Source organism: Dipteris shenzhenensis, chromosome 21 (genome assembly GCF_047967505.1).
Source record: "Dipteris shenzhenensis isolate YYH24624 ecotype China chromosome 21, Dip_SZ_1.0, whole genome shotgun sequence".
Taxonomy (NCBI): domain Eukaryota; kingdom Viridiplantae; phylum Streptophyta; class Polypodiopsida; order Gleicheniales; family Dipteridaceae; genus Dipteris; species Dipteris shenzhenensis.
Window position 1 is genome coordinate 14476457 of NC_141616.1, and position 20390 is coordinate 14496846.

General features: G+C 45.4%; 1 protein-coding gene across 2 annotated transcripts; it reads left to right on the top strand.

The window, feature by feature from the left end:
- Positions 1-1327: 1327 nt before the first annotated feature.
- On the top strand, positions 1328-19759 carry LOC147888528 (uncharacterized). 2 transcript variants are annotated; one of them, XM_087392678.1, is made up of 6 exons: positions 1328-1526; positions 1598-1703; positions 1799-1886; positions 1976-2065; positions 18237-18338; positions 18492-19759. In XM_087392678.1, the coding sequence occupies exons 1-6, from the start codon at positions 1441-1443 to the stop codon at positions 19397-19399; spliced, it is 1380 nt and encodes a 459-aa protein (XP_087248804.1). In that variant the 5' UTR covers positions 1328-1440; the 3' UTR covers positions 19400-19759. The 2 variants fall into 2 exon arrangements, with proteins under 2 accessions (XP_087248804.1, XP_087248805.1); XM_087392679.1 differs by having other exon boundaries at positions 18504-19759.
- Positions 19760-20390: the final 631 nt, after the last annotated feature.

Here is a 20390-nt window from a genome sequence, read left to right on the forward strand (position 1 = left end):
TTTCTTTTTTGGAGCCTATCTCTAGAAATCTCCTTTGAACCCAGTGCTTGCTACTTGGAGTCCAATTGGGTGCCACATGTCCACCATAAAGGACCTTAGAACCCTAGTTCCCTTTAGACCTTAATATCGGACTCCATATTGATGCAAGCACTGTCGAGCCCCTTGGTTTCCTGCTTCACCGTAACCACACTAGATAATACCGGGATTACGACTGAGGTAACACTAACAGAAAGAGAAGTGGCATGGAATTATGCGTACATGCAAGCCTTGTAAAGCCTGGGACTTGAAAAGAGTTCAAGCACTGTGGGAGGGATGAACGAGGAGAGGAGGAGAATCCAGGTGCTGGTTCTACGCACAGATTGAGACCTTAAGCTTACGAGCTTATATTAACTTGCAAATCGCTGATTGGAGATCAAGTAGAGGAGTCACCTGCATCGATAGCAAAGGACTCGTGTACAGGTCGCAAGTCGATCGAAGCCTTTAAGCTGGTCACTGCAATCTTCCACTCTGGTTGGAATGTATGTCTTACCAGAAAATATCGAGGCTCGGGAGAAACATATGCCCTGGCACAATGTATTTCTCACGCTTGGGCCCTCACAGATGAAAAGGCATGCTTTGACGTGATGGGAGGGAAGGAGGAGCTAGAGGGATGCAATGCATAGAAACGAAGAAGGGAAGGAGGGGAAGGTGCATGAAGGGAAGGAGGAAGAGGTAGAAGGGAAAGAGGCGAAGGTGAAACAAGGAAGGAGGAATAAAGTTGCAGCAATGCAGGAGAAGAGGAGAGCTGGAGTACACATAGGAGAGAAAGGGCGAGGGAGAGGGTAGCTAAGACTCCGTAAGAGCACAACCAATCAGAACAAACTCCTCTTGATATAATTGGATGAGAGGAGATTAGATATAAGTACATGATTTAGTTAATTAAAAATTATTTATTTATATTTTATAATGTTAAAACCTTCAATAAAAATATTTGGAAACTTAAGGTTTTTATTATTAAAATTGTTCGAATAGTTATACGTTCAAATCCTATTTGTTCCCTTAAAATAACTCTAGGACCTTAAAACTTTCAATTTCTAGAAACCTTTTGAAATTACACGAACCCTTGAATCCACCATGCAAACAATTCCATTGTAACTCTTTACAGGTTTTTGGTGAACATTGGTGCGCTTGCCTTCAAATAGAGAGAGAGAGAAAGAGGGAGGAATAGGTGGAGATAATCAATCATAAAAAACAAAAAACACTCAAGTGAACCAATCAACAATTCACAATAAAAACTTTAAAAAATTCAGAAATTTGCCCATCTCCAAACTACCTACGGCAGGCCAAAAACAATGCTTATGCTTTCTTGCTAGATGACGACTTTGAATCTTGTCGGAGTCTCGTTCCTTTCTAAACTTTACTAATGCCACTCACCCAAAAAGCTCGTTTCTAAATTCTTTCATGGATCCTCTTCTTCTTGCCAAGCAGGAACACAACGGGGCGACAGTGTCTACCGAGGAAGCACAGCCATCTGGAAGTGCAATGCCGTAAGTAGACTGGAGCGTTTCAACTTCCTCCCTTCGTTAAAACATTGGTTTAATTTTTGCTTTACAATCAGATACACTCCGCCAGTTCAATTCAAGCTCATCGACACGCCCCCATTGATAGAAGGGGTTTTATCAGAGAGCACCGAACTGTGGCTGGTCCGCATTCAAGACAATCACGTACGTTCCTTGAGATGTCTCTTTATATATTTTAGCATTCGTATGGAGAAAACCTGTCGTTTTTGTTCCTAGCATTAACAAGAAAAGAGATGCAGCTAGGACCAGAGGACTTCAAGGAAAAACAAATAACCATAGGCCTCAGGCCCCTGGATGACAAGCTGGGTTATTTTCAGAGCTCTAAGGGTTAGTTATTTTTATATTTTAATTGCATGGGAATCCAATGGTTCTAGTGGGTTTTGAAGTTATTTTGATTAAAGAGTGATTTTATGCAGGAACCCAATTCGACATTCTGGATTTACAGCAAATGGAAGGGGTCCAACCATTTGCGTTCGTGCCAAGCGTTGATGCAACTTCCTTGGACGGTATGCTTGTTCTTGTTAAAGGGTTGGTGTGGAATATTTGCATATTCTGGAAATAATACCAAGAAGAACTTACACAGCAAGGTATGTGTGCAAACGGCAATAGGCTGAATAATGCACCGTTCTCGCAAGCTTAATGCTGGTCAATTCTTGATAGTGTCTCGCAAAAGATTTTGGAATCTTTCAAACTTACTGCAAGTATTGCTGATAAATAACATTGGCTGAGCTGTAGTCTTGTTGCTACTTAAGCCCCCCCCTCCAAGCTGCCCACCCACCCAATCCTGCATAGCCCACTGTATGCTATATTTAGTTACATTTTTGTTGGGACAGTCGGAAGTAAGTGGGAATGAGAAAACAGCTGGATTGAATTCTCACAACAACATACAAAACTGTGTGAACTGACACTAACAAGACACTACTGACATAACCAACCAGCCCTGGGACCCTGATCACCCTTGTTGCTGCCGCAAGGCCCCAGAGTGATGTGGCAGCTGGCGTGGCTGCCATGTGTCCTGTTTCTACTGCTTCCATACTGCCCCACGATGATATGACAGACTGCATAATGGGCCTGTTCTGCTACTGTTCTAACATCTGGTCTACAGCTGATGTGGCAGCCTGCATGACTGCCACGTGTGTTGACTGAGCCTGAGGCAGTCCTGTGGGACGATTGCCTTATGCCCAATGCTCCTTCAAGGTTCTGCCATGTAGGCATCGTGCCGTGGGCTGAGGATGTCAATGACAATAAGCTCCGCCAGCTGTAGGCAAAATGGCAGAAGTGTGATTACAGGTAGATGGTGTTAGAGAAAAGGATAGCTTGCTGGAGCCAACCTTTATGCAGCAGAATAAAGAAAGTCTTGAGATCTCACAGTGAATGCCAACTCATTCCATGTGCTTGTAGAGAGAACACTTCATCCAAGTACAAAACCTTGTCAAAATTCTACCATCACCTACAGCAAACAATCACTGAGGTAGGGCACCAAGCTTAGACTCTGTTTGCTGCGCCTACTGTGGTAGAACTCTCCTAGGTCACTGTGCGTCTGTCAGACTTCAGTGGCTACTCTAGGCAGGAGCACCCCTACAAATCCTGCTTTGATGTTCTCTGCAGACACAGCTCCACTTTGAGGCATTCCTTTGTTCTCCTGACGAGTGCAGGTCTGTACCTGGGACTATTACTGACGTCAGGGATCTATGCTCCCGCGAGAACTCCACTTAACTGCTCTTCACTCATTCTGCAGGCTGAGCACTGATGATGCTGACCTCTTGGGCCTTTTCTGCTGCTCTGGATGCAGCCCGTTCCAAGGCTGTCTGAAGTAATAAGACCCCCATGGTTGGGGCCGTTATATGGGGGCTGGATGCCCCTAATGATAGCAGACTCAGTCAGCCAGTCAGCTGACTTGGTCAGGCTGACTGCCGACCAGGTCAGACCTGACAACAGCCAGCCGATTGCTGTACTGCTGACCACAGACTGTGGTCTGCTGTGTTGTTGGTGCCTACAAAGTAGGCCCCTGGCAGTCCTTGTTGGCTGCCCCTGTGATTGACGCTGCTCCCCACCTGGCAGGCCTTGTACCTATGTTCCAGATCCTGCTGCTGCTGCCATACATCATCTGCTACTGCTGCATCTGACCATATGTCAGCCCATTCTGCTAGTGGTGACACATGTGGCTGCCCCAAATCAACACGAAGGATGATCTCTGTCTGCTGTCCATGTGGCAGCCATCTTGCTGCCCACATGGCAGCCTGGGCCCATTCCCCTATACCCTTATACATGCTGAGGTGTCAAGCCCCTAAGCTCTCCTCATTTAGGGTCTTATGTGGGGCATTGACCCTATTTCCAACAGATGGAAGTGCAGCGGAAACTGAACAGGAAAGGGAGAGCAAACCACACCACACAATCTGAAGTGAAAAGGGAGAGAGACTGCAATCATAGGGGAAAGCCCTCTGATCTGCTGGGCAAAACCTCGAATGAATGAGAATCGAGATGAAAACAACAAGAGAGTGGGTGGGCCTATATGTAGCCTCTCCCCCTCCTAGTCGGCTGGTACAACCAGGCCGAATTAGCCTGCCTCTAGAGGGCCGACCCACCTGCTCCATGGGGCCGACCTCCAAGCATATAAGGGGCTGAACCCCCCCTGGCATATAGGGGCTGAAGAGACAGCCCAGGTGGCCGACCAGCAGGTTGGTCAACCTCTGCCCCCCCCCCCTGTTGGGGCCTGGTAACGCAACCAGCAGGTCAGGTCTGTTGCCCACAGGCCCCCTACGCTGGCCTAACCTGGGTATCTCTAAAGGGGCTGCCATGCGGCAGCAAGCAGGCCACAAAGGCTAAACAGTGCTGCAGCCTGCAATGAAGGGGGAAAGGGGCAGATTGGAGGAGGGAGAGATAGAAGGAGGGAGAAGGAGAGGATGTGGCCCTCTTCATCCATAGGTGGCAACTCTGGAAGAACATGGACATGCTGTCCAACATGTGGTTTCAGCAAAGACATGGAAAACATCATGGATCTTGGAGGTACTGGGTAGCTCCAACTGATATGCTACCTCTCCAACCTTGCGGATGATCCTGTAAGGACCGTAATACCTATGAGCATGCTTTTTTGTTGGTATTACCTTTCAGCGAGGCATAACGGTTCTTGTGGAGATGCAAATGCACATAATCTCCCTCTTTGAAAGACAAATATCTCCTGCGTTCATCCGCATATTTCTTCTGCTTGGCTTGGGCATCCTGCATATTCCTTTTTGCCAACTGCAGAAGGGCATCCATCCTCTCCAAGTCATTTCGTGCTTGCTGATTTTTCACAGCCATGTCACCAATTGAAGAAGGCATGCCGACCTTGCATCCATACATTGCCTCAAATGGGCTCATGCCAATGGAGAGATGCTTGGTATCGTTGTAGCAAAATTCAGCAAGTGAACCATTTATCCCAATACCTTTGAGTATCATGACAAAAATGCCTCAAATATTCCTCCACCCATTTGTTCACCCTTTTTGACTGTTCATCAGTCTCAAGATGGTAAGCAGTGCTAGGTGTGAGTAAAGTACCCATTCTTGTAAATATCTCCTGCCAAAAGTGACCCATAAACTTTGCATCTCTGTCACTGACAATTTCCTGAGGGAAACCATGATGCTTAAAGACATGCTCAATGAATTGCCAAGCAACTTGTGATGCTGAATACCGGGTCTTAGTGGGTATGAAATGGGCCTGTTTTGTCATTCTATCCACCACAACGAAGATGATGTCCCATCCCCTCTCTATAGAAGGCAATCCTGTGACAAAATCCATTGCTATGTGCGTCCATTTGCCCTTTGGAATGGGTAATGGCTGCAAGAGACCTCCAGGTAATTTGCTGTCCACTTTATTTTGTTGGCAAGGCAAGCATTCAGCCACGTATTTAACCACCTCTCTCCACATGCCTTCCTAGGTAAAGCTCTGCTTGGTTCTTTCATATGTTTTAGTGATACGCGCTTGTCCAACTATGGAAGAAGAGTGCATTTCTTGCAAAACCAGCTGGCGGTATTTTGAGTCTGACACTAAATAAATCCTGTCTTGGCACCACAACAGCCCCATTATGCAATTTGAAATCCGGATGACCCTGACTAGAAGGCTTCTGCAAATCTGAAAATATGGGATCTGCTTTAGAGTTATGCATATACTCTTCTTGAATGCCATGAATCCACTCTTGATATATGGTAGAGATAGCAGACAAATTGCAAGCCCACATCCTGGACAAGGCAATCTGCAACCACGTTTTCCTTTTCTGTACTCAATGTCAAAATCATAAGATTGGACTGCAGCCAACCACCTCGTTTGCTTATAGGACAAAGTTGGCTGGGTGAGGAAGAATCTGAGTGTCCTATGATCTGTTTTCACCTTAATTTTACTTCCGTACAGATAGTGGTGCCATTTCTTGAAAGCATACAACATAGCCAACATCTCTTGATCATAAACATGGAAATTGAGTTCTTTGGCATCAAAATTTCTGCTTTCAAAGGCTATTACCCCGTGTTCCTACCTCGGAACAACCCCCAATCCTTTGCCACTGGCATCTGCCTCCACAATGAAAGGACGCAGGGCATACCAAGATAGGTGCATGAGTGAGAGCAAATTTGAGGTCTTCAAAGCTGCATTGTGCTTCCCTACCATTTGCATCCTCTCGCGCAAGAAAAGGCATAGCAACCTGATGCTCCACATGAAATAATTTAGGCCAATGGCCTTGCATATTACATGTGGGCTGAGTGCCATCGCATTTTATACCATGCATATTATGTTCATTAGCACCACTGGGATCAAAGGGGAAATCAGCCCCCTTTGTGGCTCCAACATCTGGAGCTTCTTTCACGATTTGTGCATGAAAATAGCCTTTGATAAACAAAAGGGTAGTGACCTTCTTCTACTCAGTCATAAACTTCATAAATGGCCACAATGCAAGCTTCAGTCACTTCAATCACTTAGAAACAAGCTTCAACAACAACAAAGGTGAGGCTAGAATGCCCCTGCTCAATGAAAATAGTACACAGTGCACCCACTGGCCCCAAATGCCTTGGCGCCCCTTACTGTATTTATTTAATGCTTCTAAATGGAAATTCTTTATAACAGGGGCTCAACCCTGCACTGTTCATCTCTACAAATCCTCTACTTGTCTTCAAGGCATCTAATCCAAGTGCACCACTAGAATTCCCACTGGCAAGGCATACTCAGGCATTCACTTCTGATCTGACCCAACTTAGAGGCATTCAGGCATCCGAACCATTGGCAAACTGAGCTTAAGGCAGCCTCAAGGCTATCACATGCATCCACACTGTCCTTAGGCCTGCCACAGGATCACCCTTGCCTCTGGGTGCTTGCTAGAACTTGTAGTAGTCTTGAAAGAACTGCAAATAACACGCATGCACTGCAAAAAGCTGTAAAGCAAGAAAGAACAAGGAAAAACAAAACCTGGAACCAACTCCCGTTGTCTGTGGCAGAGGGGCGAGCTCCTTCCTCGCCTCTATCCTTTGTCCAGGCTCCCCGCAGGGTGCAGGTGTCTTCCAGCAATCAGGAGAAGAGAGAAATGAAGGTAGAGAGCGGAGGGTGAACAAGAAAGAGTTGTAGAGGAAAGATGGTCTAGAGGAAAGATGGTCCACAGATCTGTCCCAAAATAATTGCCTCGGGATCTGTGCCTGAGTCCTCCTAAGAGAGGGTGCCAAAAGTAGCAGGGAAAGCTCCTCCTACTGGACCAAGAGCACGGGTGAGCAGTAAGGTGAAGAGCTGGGCTGAATCAGCCCCTTCTCCAGCAAGTCCTTGACCTAGTTCATAATTTCCTCTTGCTGGGCTGCACTGACACTGTAAGGAGGTCGGTTAGGAGGACTGCTACCAGAGATTATATCTATTGTGTGGTCTTCTGGCCTTTGGTCTTCTAGCCTTTCAGGGGGCAACTCTTGTGGAAGTGAGTCAGAAAAACAGTCCCTAAACTGAAAGAAAATCTGTCCGCTGTTTTTGCAGCTTAGAAAAATGAGACTCTTCTTCTACTGACTTCTTTTCAGATGCAAAGATTAAGTACGCTGAAAGATGCTTTTTCATTACGTTGCCAATGGCAGAAGCATTTACAACAGGGATGGATTCTCCCTTCAATTTAGCATCCAGAACGTGGGGCCTGCCACGGTGAGTGATTGTGATTGTTTTATTCTTTGTATCCAAAACAGCCCCAACACGAAAGTGCCAAGGTATCCCGAGTAACACATCACAATCATTCAACAGCATAATATAGAACTCTTCTGTGTCCACGTAGCTTTGAATATGCATCCGCAGCTTACCTATCACCGGAGTAATCGACTGGCTGAGTCCCGGACAAGCCATATCTGCATCACACAAAGGACCCATCCCTTCTGCCCTTATTCCTAACTTTCCAGCCAGCTGTGGAGAGATGAAATTGGCCTTGGCTCCCGGATCGAAAAACATCATAGCTGTTTGGTCTCTTATCTTGCCCCATGCCCGGCATAACTCTGTAGCATCTGTATTCTGAACAGCCCTAATCAAGTCTGGCAAAAGACCAGTAGTGGGCTTGGGCTTTTTATTCTTCTGATGAGTCCTCTTTTCCACCTTGTGCTCACCTTGCTCAGTAGGAGGGAACTTCCGCTTCTTATGTGGGCATTCAAAAGCCCCGTGGCCTTCCTCCTTGCAAATATAACACTTGTTGGCATCATAAAGAATTTGCTTTTCCTCATCAGACATGCGGGTCCGTACTCGCCTCTGTCCTCCAATAAACTTTGCCTTCATGGGCTGTGAAAACTTTTTGAACTTCTTAGAGGATTTCGTCTTGCTGCCCTTTGATCTTGATGTCTCCTGTGAGCTTCCTTTGAACCCAGAAGCTTTCCCTTGCATTAGTGCATAAGTTGTAGTGGCATTCTCAACCAACTAAGACATTGGAAACCCTTGTCTTGGTGCAGTAGTCCCGAATCTCCTTTGGTAACCCGCAGCAATATCTTTCAATTTGCTCGGACAGCGGTACATGTTTGTAAGAATTCACTGGCAGTAGGGCTTCCCAAAACTTCTTATTGTAGTCCTCCAAATTTCTGCAATTTGCAGCATCCAACCTGTACCAAGCGGTCATGATATCCACCTTAGAAGACCTGCTTGAATTCGAACCAAGTGGTAGGTGCTCTGCCTTGCAAGAGGAGGTTGGTCCCTTTGAATCATCATGAGTGTCATCCAAAGTCTCAGAAGCATCCATCAAATCCTCATCATCTGACATCTCAATAATCATGCTGAGTTTTGCAGCACCATTGTTATGCATTTTGCAAACTTCCCAATGCTTAGGAGACCACTTCTCACCACACTTACAACATAAGTTTGCCCTCTTTCTGCTGTCCATAATAGCCCTGGTGTGTTGTTTAAATTCTGATTTTTCATGTCCAACACTAGGCTTAGCTCCTGGCTTAGCATCAAATGACTTGTATGGCTTAGCATATGGCATCTTGCTGCTTGTAACTGTGAGAAACCTCGGAAATGGTGCTGCTACTGATTTTCTTTCATTCCAATCAGTCACCTTAGGCTTCTTCTCAGCCTCATTTGCATTCGCATATGCGCTGCCCGCTGTCATCTTATATTTTCTGGCATATTTGGGCTCAAATACCTCTGCCAATTGGGCTGCATGCTCAATTATTTGAAGGTTATGTGCCTTCACATCTGCAGCGAGAGAAGGACTTAACCCATGGATGAAACGCAGCAGCTTTCCTTTTTTAGATACGTCCTGCACAAACAAGGAAAGCCTCTGGAAGTGCTGCAAATACTCTTGGACCGTGCCGGTCTGCGACAAGGCATAGAATTCAGCCAAGTACTGATCCAGACGAGTGGGGATATGAATGTAGTGGCCATTGATTCTTTGAAACTCCTCCAGGTGGTTGGTCTCTGAGGCGAATCCCTCATGTATCGCTACCATGTGTGGGCATAGTCTTGCATATGCATACTTGCAAAAATGTGCGCTCCTCCTCAGACTTGGGGTAGAAGCGCAAATAGTCTTCCAGCTTCGTGAGACACTCCTCCAACTCATTGGGAGTGTGAGTGTCCTCTTTAAACTTATGCATTGTGAGTTTGTCCTTGATATCCTTGGCTGCATAATTCTTGTGTGTGTAACCTCCAGAAGTGCATGCATCATCATGCTTGGGGTTCACATAATTGGAGAAGGACATCTCAAGTATGATGGCCTCAGGTAGGGCCTTATATGAACGCAAAGAATTGGCCAACATGTCATCAAAAGAGGCTTGCTGCCCACCACCAACCCACTGCTGCGCAGGAGCTGCTGCCATCTGATGCATTGGCTGCATTTGGCTATATGTGCTCGTTGGCGGAGCGATAGGTGCATGAACCCCTGGCTGGGTCACTTTGCCAAATGCATCTCTCCGAAATGATGGCATACCAAAGGGTTGAGAAGAGGATTGACCTCTCTCCTAGGGGTGTGGGTTGTCATATAAACCAAAGGCAATCTAGGCATACTCGTTGGTGCGTGAAAGTAGCACTGATCGGATGCACACCAACGGGACGGCCCAAAAGAGACAGCTTAGCTTGCATAGATGCAGAAAGCTATGAACCAAAAGATGGCTTGACATCCAGCAAGAAGGTGCTCTGCTGTTGCTGGGGATGATGATGATATTGATGACGATGCTGAGATTGATATATATAGTCGACCATCAACTTGACTATGTTGTACTTAAGACTTAGTACTGCCATTCTGCATTTTTGCATTTTTTGCATTTTGCATTTTGCATTGGTATGAACGCTCGTTTAGTAGCTCCACTACCACAGCTCGTTGTATCAGGATTTTCACAGTCTCATAGACCCATCGGTCTTCTGAAGACTTTAATAAACTTTCTTTGTTTCTTTCTTTCTGCATATTGTGTTGAAAACCTAAACCATAATGTATTTGGAGGCGATTTTTAGGTTTTCTTATTTCACTTATAGGATTGATGGTCTGCCATCAGACATTAGGCAAGCATTATTCTTGTAAATGATTCACCTTGCTTTTCTGTTGCAGAGAGTTTTTTTTTTTCTGAGAGAGTACATGTACCTCAGTAGTTAGCTGCGTGGAGCAGACAAAACATCCTGACTGTCAGAATGGTCCCCTTGTTGGGGTGCAGGTTGCTTACCCTTATCCTGCATAGCAATGGCAGATGTGATTTGCTGACCAATCTGCTGTCCCATTTGGGCAAGAGCGGTATCTTATATAGCCATGGTTGTGGTAAGCTGCTGGCTGAACTCCCGTCCTATTTGGCGGAAAGCACCCTGAGCATAGAGGAGAGGGCATCCAAAACTGTGTCTGCGCTTCCCGGGATGCATGAGAGAGAGGTTGAGTGGAAGAAACCTCTGTACCACTAGTGGATGCAGCCACTGCGGCAGGCGCTTGCTCATACTGAGCAGCCTCATCACATTGTCATGCAATATATCACGAGGGGCATGCTTCGGTAGCATGGTGATTGGCCCTGGATAGAGGATCTCGAATGTAGGCAAGGCGAAATGGATAGCAAATCCCTGCGTAATGAGCGCTTGAGATAGTGTGTGGAAACACGAAAAAACGCCGATGGAGAGGCTCCGGAGAAAGGTCGTTGAAGAAGCTGTGAAATGGGCCTGAATAAGCTGTGGAAAGCCCCTAAAAGAGGCTGGAAGATTTTGAGAGTTTCTTTTAAGCTTTTTTTTTTTTTTGGGGGGGGGTCCCCTAAGTCACCTAGGACACTTAGGACTCCTAACCTAAAGATTGGTAAGACAGTTAGGACCATTAAGACCCTTTTGGTTAGTATAACTTAACCCTAGTAAAACTTAACTCAACCTTGGTTTCCTTAACGACTAACCTAACCCTCTAACTAAACCCCAGTTACCAAACCTAGCTAACCAAAGCTACTAACCTAACCTGACCTACTGGACTAACCCTAGTTAGGACCTTAGACTAGGGAAGAAAAGAAAGGCAGCGTAAAAGCGGGCAACGGTGGCGTGGGGGCTAAGCGGAAGGTGGGTTCGGCGACAGTTCACGGAAGCAAGAGAGGCGACGAATGACGGATTTCGGGACGCGATTGCGGGTAGGGGCTGACGATCAACCACGAACAGGTCACGGGCGTAGCTCCATGGCGGCTTGGTGTCAACGGGCATGAGTGTTTTGCGTGGTGTAGTTCTTGGACGCTGGGTCGGATAGGGACTGCGTAACCTCCATAAGTCTACGGCTCTCACGTGCTTTTGTTGCCCGTCTCCTTCATCATACCAAGACTTCAGCGCACGGTGTAGTATCTTGTTGGGCCTGTAGTATCCAGTTGCTCTCGAATCGTTGGGCTTGTAGTAGATGGCTTTTGGTGCGTGCAAGTCTAGTGCTGGCTTAGCGTGGCAGTTGTTGGGATTTGAAGGTGATGCTTTGATACCAATGCAATGAAGGGGGCAAGGGGAAGATTGGAGGAGGGAGAGATAGGAGGGAGAAGGAGAGAGAAGTGTGGAAAGGGGGAAGAGGGAGAGGAAGAGAGAGAGAAAGAAAGAAAGAAACTATTATTATCGTCCTCTAGGGGCCTGAAATCGACCCATGGGACCCAATGGAATGTTACAAAAAGTCTCCTTCTTTGAAGAAGGGTGGAGTGGACAGCTAGCATGTTGCTACCTGTGTAATACATTGGTCACGGTATGCAAGGAGAGAGAGTAAGGAGCACGTAGGAGGAAAGAGGTGGGAGTAGATTGGATTAGATGTCACATCAAAAAGTACAGAGTAGGGGGTGGATGGAGACTTATATAGTCCCTCCACATTTTCCACCTAAAGGACCTCTAACTTGGCCCATTTTCCCCTTCATTACACAACCGACCCATACCCTCCTGGGAACACCTTGTAGACAATGCATCTCCAGGGCGACCTGTCACCATGCCCCCAAGGTCTTGATCCATGTTGTGAACTGTGACATACTGGCCTACACAGATCTGGACCCCTCTTGGCATATGAACAACGCCCTGGTGGAGCCTCTACATAGGCAAATCTGCCCTCGGGAGTGGCTGGATGCCACAAAGACGTGAAATTATGGGACTTTTGATTTGCGACTTCCGTAATTTGCGCGTGACTTCCTTGAGCCTCTGGGGCGCGAGGAACACATTCAACTGTCGCTGTGAAAGCTGCCTTGTACTCAGCTTCACATGAGGAGGTAGCCACTGTAGATTGTTTCTTGCTCAACCAAGAAATGCAAGCATGTCCTAAAAAGAAACAATTCCCACTGGCGGACTGCCTAGTATCATAGTCTCCAGCCCAATCTGAGTTACTGTAAGCATGCATCTGCAAGTCACCCCCCTTGGGAAAAATCAAGCCAAAAGACATTGTACCTTGCAAGTAACGGAAGATGCGTTTTAAAGCCTGCCAATGCATAATCTTTGGGCTGTGCATATACCTGCTCACGTGAGAAATTGAAAACTGAATATCAGGTCGTGTATTGCAGAGATAAATGAGGCATCCAACAGCCTGACTGTAGAGTGTGACATCAATTGATTCACCCGCATCATGCATTGTAAGCTTCAGCCCCGGCTCCATGGGAGTGGACATAGGCTTGCAGTCATGCATGTTGAATCTGTCCAAGAGCTTTTGAACATACTTGGACTGAGACATAACAATGCCACGTTTCTCTTGAATAAACTGGATCCCCAAAAAGAAATGTAACAAGCCCAAGTCTGACATATCAAATGTAGCTTTCAATTGGGCCTTGAAATCTACAATTACTTCCTCATTTGATCCGGTGAGCAGCATGTCATCTACATAAAGAATGATGACCAGAATATCCCCCCCATCCTTCTTGATGTAGAGGGTGCTCTCAGTTGGACTATTGTGCAGCCCCTTGCTGGTCAGAAAGGCATCAATTTTGGCATACCATGCACGTGGGGCTTGTTTCAGCCCATACAAAGCTTTATTCAGCTTGCACATTTTCTGAAATTTCAAAGCCCGGAGGTTGTTTGACATAAACCTCTTCCAACAAGTCTCCATTAAGGAAAGCTGTTTTAATGTCTAACTGATGGACATTCCATTCAAAATTTGCAGCCATGGCTATAACTGACCTGATGGTTGTCATCTTGGATGTGCCCTTTTTCTGAGCATATCCTTTTACAACCAGCCTTGCCTTGTACCGATCAATGGACCCATCTGGTTTTCTTTTGACTTTGAAAACCCACCGTGTACCTATGGCATTCTTACCTGGTAGCAAATCCACAACATCCCAAGTCTGATTTTTATGAATGGACTGCAACTCATTGTGCATGGCATTCATCCAATGCACATTATCTTTTGCTTCTTCAAATGTCTCAGGCTCCTCCTCATTAAGAAGAGTACCTGCATAAGCTGATTCAATTGAATGAGCTCCCTCCATGTGCCTTACTACACTACGAGTTTTGCCAGGCAATGGAGCTTCAAGCCTACTCTCCCTGAGAGTCTGAAGCAACCAATGTGGGACTGTTTTGGCTGGGTGTATCTCTTGAATTTCTTGCCTGACAACTTCATCCACACCTTGAGGTTGTATCAATTCAGCTGGTGGCTGAATATGTACCTGTGGAGCTGGCGGAGGTTGCTGTAAATTCTAATTTTCAGCGGGGGAACCAAATGCTATAGGAAGCATTCCCTCAAACACATCATCTGAAGAGGCCGGAATCTGAAATTCAGCATTTGTATATGCAGAATTTTCAGAGAATATGACATCTCTACTGACAAAAATCTTGCGTGTAGCAGGATTGTAGAGACGATAGCCTTTGCTTTGTGAACTATATCCCACAAAAATGCATTTTAGTGCCTTATCTGGCAACTTGTGTCTGAACTCCACAGGCACGTGGGCATATGCAACACAACCAAAAACTTTGAAGTGGTCCACTGAAGGCTTTCTCCCATGCCATGCCTCATAGGGAGTGATTGTCTTCAAAGCCTTTGTAGGAGCCCGATTTAAAATATAGTTGGCACACATGAGGCCTTCTAGCCAAAACCTGTGAGGCAACTTCTTACTTGTGAGCATGCATCTATCCATTTCCATGGTGGTGCGATTCTTCCACTCAGCTTTGCCATTCTGTTGAGGTGTAAGCCTCACTGTAAGCTGATGCATAATGCCTTTTTCTTTCAGAAATGTCTCAAATTCATGAGACATGTACTCCCCTCCTTAATCTATGCGAAGTGTCTGCACCTTGAGTCCTGTCTCATTTTCAACCATAGCCACAAAGTGTTTGAAATGCATAAACACTTTTGATTTTGCCTTGAGACCATAGACCCAAGTGTAGTTGGTAAAGTCATCTATGAATGTAACAAAATAGAGATAATTCCCAAAAGCAGGTGTCCTCATGGGACCGTAGACATCACTGTGAATGAGCTGCAATTTTCTTGTAGCTTTCACTGCACCATCCTTCTTGAAGGGAAGCCTATGCATTTTGCCAAGAATGCAACCTTCACATGCATGAGGAGGAGGCGACTCCAAAGGAGGTAATGCATCAACCATATCATGCCTCTGAAGTGTCATTAAGCTGCCATAGCTCATGTGCCCATACCTGGCATGCCACAACTCCGCATTGTGCATTGCAGCAGTGGGAGTGCTAAGTGCTAACTGATAATGCAAGATGGGATCTTTTTTCATATAAATCAAGCTGAAAAAGACCCCGATACAAAGTGCCAGACAATCTCAAAGCATATTAATTTTCTTTGTCTTTGACTGCACACTTGTCATCATAAAAAACAACCTGAAATCCTCCTCTATTGAGTGAGGACACTGAAAGCAAATTCTTCTTTATACCTGGCACATAGAGTACATCTGATATTCTGAAATTTGTGCCATCAGTGGATGTGAGAATAATGTCTCCCACTCCACACACTGAATGAGAAGAATTATTTGCACAAGTTACCTTCTTCTTGGTGGGTGAAGAATGCAAAGTCACAAACATATTTTTCTTGGAAGTGATGTGCTTTGAAGCACCACTATCAAAATACCATGTATTTAGTGTCTCATCAACATTGAAAGAGCATTCAGCCTTTGAAGGATCGTAACTGCAAGTCAAAAAAGCATATGGGTCATCATCATTAGTGGCTGTAGTATCTGAACTACCCACTGAAAAAACTGAAGTGCAAGTCAAAAAGGCATAGTGCTCTTCAACCAAGTTGGCTGCAACATCTCCTCCATCATGGCAATGTGGACCTGATGCATCTGATACAGCCATACGGGAATCCCTTTTCTTTTCTTTGGCTATGCGCTTCTTGCACTCTCCAATATAATGACCTGGCTTTTTGCAGTAATGACAGATGCCCTTCTTTTTCTGCTTGTTTGTATCACCCTGTGCCTTATAAGAAGGGTGTCTAGAATCAGCTTTATGCTGATGTGTGGGCTGATGGGCATGTGGCTTATGCTGCCCTTTACCCTTGGGCTTGAACTTAGAGAGCATAGCATGCTCGCCAGCTCGGGTTGCCCTATTTTTGCGTGTTTGTTCCTCGTGCAACAAAAGTCCTACCAACTCGTGAAAGGAGAGAGGATTGCTGCCCCCCCTCAATGACAAATTCAGCGAGGTGTGGAAACCAAGATAGGACTCAGGAAGAGAGTTCAGAGTGGTGGAGATCATCTCTGAATCTGGAATGACTTCATCAATGTTCAACAATTGTTCCTTGAGATCCTGAAGCTTCATGAGGTGAGAATTCATGGAATCTCCTCCTCCATATGTGTATGGGAAAGTTCTCGCTTCAGAAAGGAAACTCTGGCATCGTTTCTTGCTGCAAACATACTCTCCAGCATTACCCAAGCTGCCATAGATGTCTTGCATGACCGAATATGAGGTATAATGAACCTCTTGACAGAAAGAGAAATTACTGAAAGAGCTTGTGCATCTCTAGAGTCCCATCTTTTCTGCTCTGCTAGGGGAGCTCCTGGAGCGGCTGCTCCAATTACTTGTGCTGTATTTGTACCTCTACCCCTGCCTCCAGCTGTAGGAGTGATAAGTATAGGGGTTGTATCTGGTCTTTCTTCATCTCCATTGACATAATCCCAAAGATTTCTGCCAACTAAGATATTTCGAACCATGAAACTCCACAAGGAGTAGTTGGTGCCATCCAACTTATCCTCCTGTGTGAGAACCCCGAACACCTCATTTGAGTTGTTATGTGCCATTTTTGCCAGATAAACTCAGAAATACAGCAAACTGAACAAGTAAAATCCCTTCTGGGGATGTAAGATGCGCAAGTAAATTCTGCAAAGAAAAATATGCCCACAGTGACAAATACTGTCACAGCCTGTCAAAGGCTCAAAATGCACCACAATGCTTTGCTCAATGCCCAAAAATCTGCAAATAGAATCTGCAAAAGGTGGTAAAAGTCTGCAATTCGACTCGTACTAAGTCCAAAACTTTCTGCAAACTTCCAAAATGCTCTTTTACCTGCAAAATTGCAACCCAAATGCAGAAGTCCCAATTTCTTGTGGGAAATTGCATACAAAAGAGGGCAAATGGTCTGAAAGCCCCAAATGTTGCACAAATTGCACTCTGCCTGCAAAAGCCCCAAATTTCTACAAGAAATTGCACTTGAAAGGGGCAAATCGACTAAAAGCCCCAAATTTCTGCAATTCTCTGCAAAAAATGCAAACCAAACAATGGTTCTCTGCGCAAATGCCTACCAGAAAACACCTTCCAAAGTCCACCTGCAAAGAAAAACTTTGCACGAAGTACGGGCTCCTCAACTTGTACGGAACTGACAGTACGAATTCCGTACAATGTACGGGCTGTGTACGACGACTTGTACGGAGCTCTGTGTACGGACGAAATGTACGGATGTACGGCTCTTGTTGTACGGGTGTATGGTTGCTGCTGCTGTTGTACGGAGGCACAGGCTGTTGTGTGTTGTACGGACGTACGGTTGACTGACGCAGCTCTGTACGGCTAGTTGACGTAGGAGTGTACGGCCAGTCAACGCAGGTACTGTACGGATCGCACGTATGGCTGTACGGCAAACCCGAAATCCGTACAGTGTACGGACGTTGTACGGCTGTTCACGGGCTGATGTAAGACAGGCTGTATGGCTGGAGCTTCGTTGCTAGTACGGGCATATGGACAGCAGCGTGGGCTGCTGTATGGCTGTACGGACGAACTACAAGCAAAAGGTACGAACTGTACGGAAGAGCAGCGATGGTACTTGCAGGTCGTACGGACTGTATGTCGGGTGTTGAGCAAAGAGCAGGGAGCTGTTCAGTTAGGAGCAGGGTAGCTGGGCAGGAAGCTAGGAGTAGGGTCTTGCTGCTCTGATACCAAATGTTAGAAACCAAGAGAGTGAGAGAGCAGGAAGCAATAGAGCTGAACGTAGTGTTTGCAATAGAAGAAGTGATTGTTACAAGAAGTGGGATGGGTTTTGTCTAAGTGACAAAACCTTATCCTTCATTAACCGTAGTTAGTGAACTAACTGTGGTTAGGGGGAAAACCTCTAAATGAGGGAAAAGTGCCCCTAACCTACTTATTACATTACATTGGTCACTGCTGAATTATAATAATAATTCTAACATATCTATCTATCTATATATCTGTCTATCTATCTATCTATCTATCTATCTGTCTCTCTCTCTCTTTCTCTCTCTCTCTCTATATATATATATATATATATAGAGAGAGAGAGAGAGAGAGAGAGAGCATGTTGGTTGGGCAATTGCTATCCTTTAGAGATTACTTATTCAGTCCGGTAATCCTTGTTTCTTATTTTATATCAGTTCGGAAGATTTCACGCCAAGTGGCTTTTGTACGGAGTCTTGAACCAGTTTCTTTGAAGATACCTTCAGCTCAAGATGATGATCAGTTTCAGGGGAAAGATGGTAAGCTGGTCTCATAAATGAAATTCCTGATCTTCATCACTTCGCTTGCCCACCAATGCATTGAGTGTTATATTTTTAACTGGTCCAGGAGAGCCGTCAGTCAGAGTAATCTATGTCTTGTACTTGTACTGAAGTATTTTTCAATGTTGCAAGCAAACTGCACAGATACACCAAAGGCAAGGTTGTCATCAAAGCAACAGCGAGGTTTAACTTCGATGCAATATTCAAGAGATGGGGCCTCTGTTGGAGGCTCCTTGGCTCGAGTCAAACCCAAGGAACATCAAACGAGGTCAGCAGACATAGGCATGACTATTGGGAGCATCTCTACAGTGGACAGTCTACATGAAAACATGGGAATGATCTCAACTGCAAATTTTCTCACATTGGCAAAGGAGTTCAAAGAAGGAGAACAACAATTAACTTCAGCAATAGAACTCAATCAGTCACCTCAACTGCCTTCATTTGAAGATTTGAAAGTACTCGCAACATCTTCAGAGAAGAAGAGACACAAACATAGGAAGCGAGAAGAACAAGTGAACTCAACATTAGAGCTTGATCGGTCTCCTCAAAGGCCTTTGCAAGAAGGTTGGAAAGTACAAGAAAAGGACATTGAAACATCTACAGAGAGGAAGTCACACAAACATAAGAAATCCAAAGGTGGAGAGGGTGAATTGCCTTTAACAATTGAAACGGCTCTGTTGCCTCAAAGGTCTTTACAAGAAGAACAAGAAAAGGAACTTGTAACATCTTCAGAGCGGAAGTCGCACAAACATAAGAAGCACAGAGGGGCAGAAGAGGGATTCACTTCAACAATTGGACTAGACTGGTCACCTCAAAGTACCTTGCAAGAAGATTTGAAAGTACAAGAGGGGGAACTTGGAACGTCTTCAGAGAGGAAATCCCACAAACCTAAGAGGCATAAAGGAGAAGAGGGGCAGCTACCCTCAACAATGGAACTTGATCAGTCACCTGTGAGGCCTTTACAAGAAAATTCAAAATTAAAACTGAAGGAGCTTGGAATATCTTCACAGAGAAAATCACAGAAGCACAAGAAGGATTAGCTATGATATCCATTGCTGGTTGGATAACATATCATTCGAATTGGGCTATACCAGGTGTTTCATGGTAACCTGCATACACATCAAGCAGCAAGGACTGAAAATCTGAGGCAAATGAAGCACTCTGACACCCAAATGGATAAGTAATGATTATTAGCTTCTTTTTCATTCATGTGGGTCTCTAAACAGTATATGCATGTGTGCACTGTGTAGTCCTATTCAAAAATATACATGGAATGAGGGATATGTTGGAAAACATTGGTGGAGGTTTGCTTGCTATGGCCAATGCTCCCTGCCGTGGAAGATAAACAAAGACATAGTCGAGGAATCACACAGTATTAAATTCAAATCCAACTTCTTTCCTTGGTGTTTACTAGTGTAGAGAGAGAGAGAGAGAGAGAGAGAGGTGCAGACAGTAATTGAACAATGCTGAAGAAAGAGAGACTAGAAATAGTAATGTATATTTTTCCCAAGATGGACCAAACCATATTCAAAATGTGTACACAGTGTGCCACCATCTACCAGCAGGTTGCTGCCTCGATGTGGACCCGTGTGACTCCAAAACTTTTCTCCTAGCTCCTTGTGGCACCTTCAAAACTCTCTCGGCCTGCGTGCTCTCCTAGAACTTTAGAGGGTTGTGTAGTGGTGCTCCGTGGAGATTCCTTGCTGCTCAGTGCTGCTCTTCTTGAAGAAGACCTGTAGATAAGTGCTCCATGAACCTCAGCTTTGTTTGCTGCTGTAGAACTGCAGCCAACCTGTGAACCTGTAAACCCTAAGTGCAGGGTACTGCTCTTCACCGCATAGGTGATCTACAGACTGTACTGCACAGCCTCTAGGTGATCCTCTGCCTTCCTGTTGCCCTGATAAAAAGTCGGCACTGATGGTGTGATACCATGGATAAGATAGAATGGCCCCACGGATGGGGGCCCTTGTTTAGGGCTGAAAACTGAACATTTTTGCAGACTGGCTCGACTTGCACCTGCAGACATAGTTG

Coding starts and splice junctions, on each gene's coding strand:
- LOC147888528 (XM_087392678.1), top strand. CDS start 1,441: ATGGATCCTCTTCTTCTTGCCAAGCAGGAACACAACGGGGCGACAGTG. Junction 1,527..1,597: donor CCATCTGGAAGTGCAATGCC/GTAAGTAGACTG, acceptor CTTTACAATCAG/ATACACTCCGCCAGTTCAAT. Junction 18,339..18,491: donor TCAGTTTCAGGGGAAAGATG/GTAAGCTGGTCT, acceptor CAATGTTGCAAG/CAAACTGCACAGATACACCA.